The sequence below is a fragment of the Perkinsus marinus genome, assembly GCF_000006405.1.
Source record: "Perkinsus marinus ATCC 50983 genomic scaffold scf_1104296958712, whole genome shotgun sequence".
Lineage (NCBI taxonomy): Eukaryota > Perkinsozoa > Perkinsida > Perkinsidae > Perkinsus > Perkinsus marinus.
This window is the reverse complement of record NW_003206658.1, coordinates 1,503,064-1,509,803: the sequence shown is the minus strand read 5'-3', so window position 1 is coordinate 1,509,803 and position 6,740 is coordinate 1,503,064. Positions and strand designations below refer to the sequence as shown.

Here is a 6,740-nt window from a genome sequence, read left to right as displayed (position 1 = left end):
TCGGCGTATGTGAATACTAGCCAAGTGCGAGTTCCATTAAGAAGCACTCAATCTTGTTTCAGGTGACACGATCAATTCCACCCATCACCCTCGTCCTTACCCATGGCTTTGAAATCGAGCCCTTCTCCACAGTTAAATACAACACATCTTATCGCCAAGCTCTTCGCCAAGTCCTTCACAGTCTCCGTTTTACCAGTTCCTACTCGACAAAATCAATAAACAATTCATCACTTGCGGTTCGCAAGTTGCAGAGGAAAAAATACAACGCCAAGTGGACATACAGCATTTCCAGATCTGACTAACGCACCGCCCAAATTACTGATGATTTACCATATTTTTCAAGAAAAAATATTTTCATTTTTCATTGATCTAGAAATGCTGTATACCTCGGCAAACCCACCCGATGCCACCGTCGCCTCCCCCCAACTCACCCGCTGGCCCAGCAGGGCTTCCTCCCAAAAGGAATGTGAGAGCAGTGGTAAGGGTCATAACGCACCGATCGGTGAGTGGCGTGATGACCAGCCGGCCATTCAACCCTTGGTACTCGTAACAATACCGGAATGATCCCGTACCTGCACACTCATGCAAAAGGTCCCCGGTTCGATCCCTCCTCCCCGTACATTGTTTAATCAGAATGTCATCCAACTTCCTATCCCACATAAACCTCAACTGGCTCTCCCAAGCGAATTCCCGCGCATCCAGGATCGAGTCTCGCACAAATCGATCAACAATGTCCCTCGCATGGACGTCCAGAATGATCAACGTATTCACACATTTCCTATTGCAGCTGCTAAGATTCGTCCTTATCAGCTCAACCAGCTGACCCAACTCGTGGCTCTCCTTCCTCAGTTCCCTCTTCATAGCATTCTTATCGCCCTTCTCCATCACACGTTTAAAAGTGTCCTCAATACTCCACGTCCACCACGTTTGTGTGCCCGCCAAAACCACCATACCCAATCGCGATAGTATCCACTCAGTTCGAGGGGTCGAGGGATAGTGATAAACGGCCTCCTTCATCAACCTCAGCAAGGAATCCTTCATCTCTTCGTCAACCTGATGCCAACCACAGCGAAATCCTCATCGCGCTTGCGACGAGGAGACCATCCACATCCTCACGTTAATCAATTTCGCAATTCGGGAGATCAATCCGGCGATAGAAATTCAATCTCATGTAAACATCACAGCATCAAATACAAAATTCCCATGATGCAGAGTTTAAGGATATGAGCCGGGAATGGCTCTACTCTAACCTGTGAGATCCTCATCAGTGTCAGAGCCGGCAACCAGGCAGTAGCTACTTGGACTTCTACTTAGAAATTATCCCTCCCCAGTTCCTCTCACCTTCGTCATCCACTCCTCGACAGCTCCGACCGCCTTTACAGGTGTACAAAACGTCCATCGCTCTCCTTCGTCAGATACCATGCCAATAACAGTTGCGGCTGAATAAAATACCGCCGTCCAACGACCTTACCAACAGTCGACTAACGAAGAAGTGAAAAACTCCCCCTGCCGGGATTGATCCCGGGACCCATCCCTGGTCATTCCCCCCAACCTTACTGCCGGGCTTGAAGACGATTTCCTTCGCGTTGTCGAAGAGCTTCAGCGAATGAGGCTGCACCGCCTGAGGGTCCGAACTTCCCAGGATCGACAATAACTCATCGTCTGATATGAAGTAGAACCGCGGGAACAAGGCGCCTGACAAGAACAATCAATCCAACACAACACCAGTTGGAAGAGTCGTCTCGTCGACTACCCTCCGCCGACTCACGTTTCGTGTCTAGATAATCAGTAAGACTCTTCTGCGTCCTGTCCAACTCAGCAGTGAGGCCCTTCAACTCATTCAGTCTGTCGTTACCACAACACGCTTGGATGGCGTTCGGACTTGCCGCTCTGCCATCGAGAAAAGGTGTCACCACCAAACGAGATTTGCGCAATTATAAATACAACGTAGTAATAAGTCCCCACTGCGCCCCACTACTCAAGTGCCTCATGCCAATATTCTCACATTTTATCGAAAGCCACTACCACATTTTCGCCAACTCACGTTCGTTCCATCAGCTCCTTGAATACTTTGTGGATTTTATCAAACTTCTTAGCTTCTTCCGGCAGCTGCAGTCTGATATCATCCGAATCCAAGAAGATACTCTCCAAATACCTGACAAATCACCCAAGCATACCACATCGGAAAACTTAACACTCGTCCTTCCCCCAAATGCCATAGCCCGACAGAGAAGTAAAACCGATCCCCCCGGAACGCCCTCACCACAACAGAATGGATACCAAACTGCTTATTACATCCACTTCCTCTGTACAGTGAGCCAAGCATTGAGTACTTCATTAACGATGTTGAGGTTCTTTTCCCATCTCTTGATAGAGTCCATCAATTTCATTGCATACTTGCTCATACCCATACTCTGCAGCACCAATACGTGGTCCTCCAACGTCTGCTTCAACTCCTCATTGCCGCGTAAGACGTGACCACGATCACCTGCGATTCAAAAATGCCCATGAACCCGTTCGCGAGCACCGACGGGAACAAGCCGCCCTCACCTTTGTATATTCCCATATCCAAATTCAAAGCCCTCCAAGCCGCCTCAATCCTCTTCAACTCATTTTCGATATTCATCTCGTTGATAGCAGTCGTTCCTAAAAACCACAGAATCAACAGCGGAGCGGAGCGCGACCCATGAACTGATGCCACTATAAAAGTCCGATTCTCAAAGTGATTCCAAACTCTAAGCGCGATAGACTTACTTATCTCATTCACCTCCTCCGGGAATCTCTGCAATTCCAACGCAAAGACGGACCTCAGCGTCATAGAAGCCAAGTCGATATCGGCTGCTGCTGCTTCTTCATCTTCTGCGTCCTCCGGCACTTGCCCGGCCAACGCCATCAACTCCCCCCAATGGGAGGGTCGGATTGCGTCCGTTTTCAAACTCGCAATCAACGGTACGGACTGCTTGAAATCCGATACCACTTGCTCGAGCTTCTTGAATATCGCGGATGATTTCAATTCAGGCAAACTGAGCAGGTGTAAGGAACATGTCTATCTCCAACTATAGGAACAAATGGTTGCCCTTACTCCTTCCCTCTTTTCCTGACTTTCTTCTCATACTCATCCGAGGTTCTCTCCAACATTCCAATATCGATCTTCGTCCACAACATGTTGCTGAACTCCTCTACCTATGAAAAAATCTCGCTCGCCCCTCGACTCTTTCCGCGCTTATCAAGACCGTATAAGAAACGTAAAATCACCCACAGGATAAGCGATTCAGAGTATCGCGTATCTCCGACTCTGCATCACCAACTTACCATCTTCCGATGGTCCTCATAAATATCATACACATTCTTCACCAGCTTCAATTGCCTCTCCAAAATTACCAATTCCACATAGCTCGTAATAGGCAGGTTGAAGAGCATCTCGGATTTCACCAATTCCTGAGATGCGCATGTTTGCCATACATTGCATTTATCGGAGGTGATGCCCACCTCCTTCTTTTTCAGACCATGGTTCAACTCGTTCTGATATTTTCTCATCAGTTCAACTCCTTCATCAAGGGTGACATCATAAGTGTCTGAAGTGCGCATTTCTCGTTAGCAAAGAGGTCCGACTCGAGATCTTCCAACCCCCGTGCCGTGAAAAAACCATATCCAGCTAGAGCCACTAGTTCAGTCGGTGACGCTCGAGGCTCTTAACCGACTACCAATTATACCCGTGAGTTCGAATTGCGAAAAGTTTACATATATTAAAGTGCTATCCCCCCCCCCCCACGAACCCACCTGGTCCTCTAACACTGAAGTTGTCTAGGAGCTTGCGGCACTCTTCACCAAAGGCTTTAACCTGATCACAAATTCGCGACGCAGTTCGAACGATATTATCATCACGATAGACATTCAAAAAGGCAACAGAATCGCTTACCTCCTGTTTGGTGGTTTCAGCAAACTCAATCTTGCTTTTCTCCAATGCCAAGTCCTTAGCTCGGGAATACTTCTTTAGATTCCTCCACGCGCTGGGTAAGCCTTCGGCTAGACTCTTTTCCTCAGTCTTCACCATGCACTTATAGGATGCTAAAGTTCGATACCTGACACATAGAAAAGAACAGTGAATTCTCAACGCTCCGAACTATTCACTTCAGGCAGAAGACCGATTAGACCAACACACCTGTCCTCCGAATATGATCGCAATGGGTTGAGTGAAATCAATATGCCGACCCAACGGAAGCACACAGGCTATGACGACACTGTGAAGTGACAGAAAATTTACTCTTCCACAAGTTGGGGACAAGTAAATTTTCTGCCAAAATGTGGAATTTGATCTTGTAGACCACAAGATCAATTCCACCATCTAACCAATTCTAAGCGGAATCACAGAGATTTCCCCAGACGTTCCCCATTCTACTCAGCCAATGCTCTTACTTCTCCTGTAAATCGGCTATCCGTATTTCCATGTCCATATTGGAGGCCTCTATCGATGATATTGTGCTAAGCATCAACTTCAGCTCCTCCAGTTTAGTAGGGTTGAAATCAATGTTGTCCTTAAACTCTTTTATCTCGGCCTGAAAATCTGTTACGATCGATTTATGACGAAAATTCCAGTCATTTTCATGCCATAAAAATCAACTTCCTCATCACTCGGTCGGGTATCGCGCTCAGGATCACCTCACAAGAGATGGCGTCCATACAAAGGAATCGATCAGCGCTGACGATGCGTCGGCGGTGAGGAAGACCACGAGATGCCTACTCGTATCCTCTCTAACTCTTTGGACGCACTGTCGGATAATATACGGCCATAATCCGCCAACCACTCCTGTGCTTGAGTGCGGATACCTGCATACACGATACCACGAAAATGCGCAAAGTTCGGTCGACGATGTAGCGGTACTTCGACACTAAATCAAATACACGATAGCGGCGAGTACCGACCTGTTATAACGGCTATGCAGTCGATCCTGACGAAAGCCACATCCTGGTCTCTTTTGTGAGACAGCATAGTATCCACCAGATTCTTGTAGACCTTCAGATGAACTTCAAAATAGCTTAGACCAGGTTTCTTCTCATTGACGACCCTCTCCAAATCCTGTCTTCTCCTCATATCCCACAACCCCCACTGAGTATCGTATTTCTTCCAACTGCGCATAAACTTGTTGATAACTTGGAACACTTGTTGTAGCGAATTCTGGATATTCATCGTCATCTCAATGAGCGCTGCATTCTGCGACACGTCCTTATGGAAGGTAAACATGATTGCCTTTTCCTCATCCTGCTCTGCAGTTTGCGCCGGCACCTACAAAGGAAACTCTCAATACTCCCCAGTGGAAACAGAATTCCGTATGTCAAACGTGGATGATTCTGTTATAATAACTCGAACAAGTTGGAGACGATACCCACGAAAGAAATCTCGACCGACGATTTTTCCCAAACACGAATCCCTCCCTTACTAGCAGGCAAGTTCCGTCCATCCACCTCATAAACGCTGATGAGCTGAGCAAGATGTTCTGCATGAGCTTGCTTAGCAGTTTGAATACCCCATGGAGGGAGCCGACCACGACCTCTGGAGGATTGAATTCCGCCCGCATTCTTATCAACGGCGGCCTCTGTGTAGTAGCAGTTAAAAGTACCTATCAAAACGAAATGATTCTTATCAAGGTCGCAATCAAATATACTCCGCAATTTCATGCCGAATAATCAAAGTTGCACGCATACGAGCTGACGACGATGTGTGTGGGTATCGAGTCTCTGACTCAGTAAAAACGTGAGCCCAGTTGACCAGTCCACTTACTTGGAAAGTGCTTAGTCCTCTGATGAGGGCCGTCGTTATTGCATTATAAACTCTTCTTTCCCAATATGTGTAATACTCCTTCATACACTCTGCTGCACCCGATTTCGTACCAGTCGCGGTTTCCTCTATTTTGATCAGAAACGGCCCAATGCTCTCATATTGCTCTACCAGCTTCTCGACTTCACTAATGCGATGGTTTTCGAAATAGTCATAGAATTCCTGAATATCCATAATGTCTTCGCCGTCGCTACTCGACTCAAAGGAATCCTCCCCGAGAGTGCTGGTGGAAGCCGACGAACCGAGACTCGTCTTCGTCCAGTCAAACGATCGGACCAAAATCGATTGCTCGATCGATTCCACAACTGCCTCCACTCGTTCCTCAGACTTCTCCACTTGTTCTCTGATATTCTTGAATGCTGCAATCCCTCGAGTCGCCGATTCGATGAAATCCGCAATGCCAAGACTATTCCAGTTCAACGGTGTCAACCCTGGGCGTAATGCCTTATGAAGATCCGCGATCTGCGACTGCAACACCTTGCACTGTACCTACATCAAAATCCCTCCATCATCGCGCCAGAATCGTTCATTCAACAACCCACCATCGTCAGACCTTCAACCGCTTCCTCGTAGCTCTGAAGCATGATTCTCAATTTTTCGGCATAATCTTCATACTTGTCCATCTGCAGTGCCAAATTGACGATTGCAGCAGGGAGTTCGAAACCACCAATGAGATCGAAATTTTGCGCTTCTTTCATCAGTTCGATCAACTCTGGCGCAAGGTTCACCATATAACTAGCCGACGCCCGCCCTTCATGCTTCTCAATCGCAAGAATGCTCCTATTGAGACACTCCGTCGCCGTTAAACTCGCCGACTTCCGCCACTCTCCAAAGAGATCTCTCTCGTACTTTAATATCGCCTTACCAAGTTCTACATAATCTCCGCAAGCCTTCTGCCCACTGG

The 6,740-nt window shown here is 47.4% G+C and overlaps 1 protein-coding gene across 1 annotated transcript in view; it reads right to left on the bottom strand.

Moving 5' to 3' along the window:
- Positions 1-6,740, bottom strand: part of Pmar_PMAR011916 (dynein-1-alpha heavy chain, flagellar inner arm I1 complex, putative) — a gene marked incomplete at both ends in the record, with an annotated part of 22,638 nt that overhangs the window by 12,477 nt on the left and 3,421 nt on the right. Inside the window, 22 exons of the mRNA XM_002774000.1 lie at positions 89-199; positions 432-572; positions 621-1,053; positions 1,342-1,439; positions 1,558-1,695; positions 1,769-1,890; positions 2,045-2,155; positions 2,296-2,488; positions 2,551-2,646; positions 2,755-3,023; positions 3,083-3,183; positions 3,313-3,438; positions 3,490-3,575; positions 3,781-3,841; positions 3,920-4,082; positions 4,417-4,556; positions 4,742-4,827; positions 4,924-5,284; positions 5,439-5,618; positions 5,780-6,046; positions 6,113-6,325; positions 6,379-6,736. Coding sequence (XP_002774046.1) covers positions 89-199; positions 432-572; positions 621-1,053; positions 1,342-1,439; positions 1,558-1,695; positions 1,769-1,890; positions 2,045-2,155; positions 2,296-2,488; positions 2,551-2,646; positions 2,755-3,023; positions 3,083-3,183; positions 3,313-3,438; positions 3,490-3,575; positions 3,781-3,841; positions 3,920-4,082; positions 4,417-4,556; positions 4,742-4,827; positions 4,924-5,284; positions 5,439-5,618; positions 5,780-6,046; positions 6,113-6,325; positions 6,379-6,736 — 3,854 coding nt within the window. The remainder of the gene's footprint in view (positions 1-88; positions 200-431; positions 573-620; positions 1,054-1,341; positions 1,440-1,557; positions 1,696-1,768; positions 1,891-2,044; positions 2,156-2,295; positions 2,489-2,550; positions 2,647-2,754; positions 3,024-3,082; positions 3,184-3,312; positions 3,439-3,489; positions 3,576-3,780; positions 3,842-3,919; positions 4,083-4,416; positions 4,557-4,741; positions 4,828-4,923; positions 5,285-5,438; positions 5,619-5,779; positions 6,047-6,112; positions 6,326-6,378; positions 6,737-6,740) is intronic.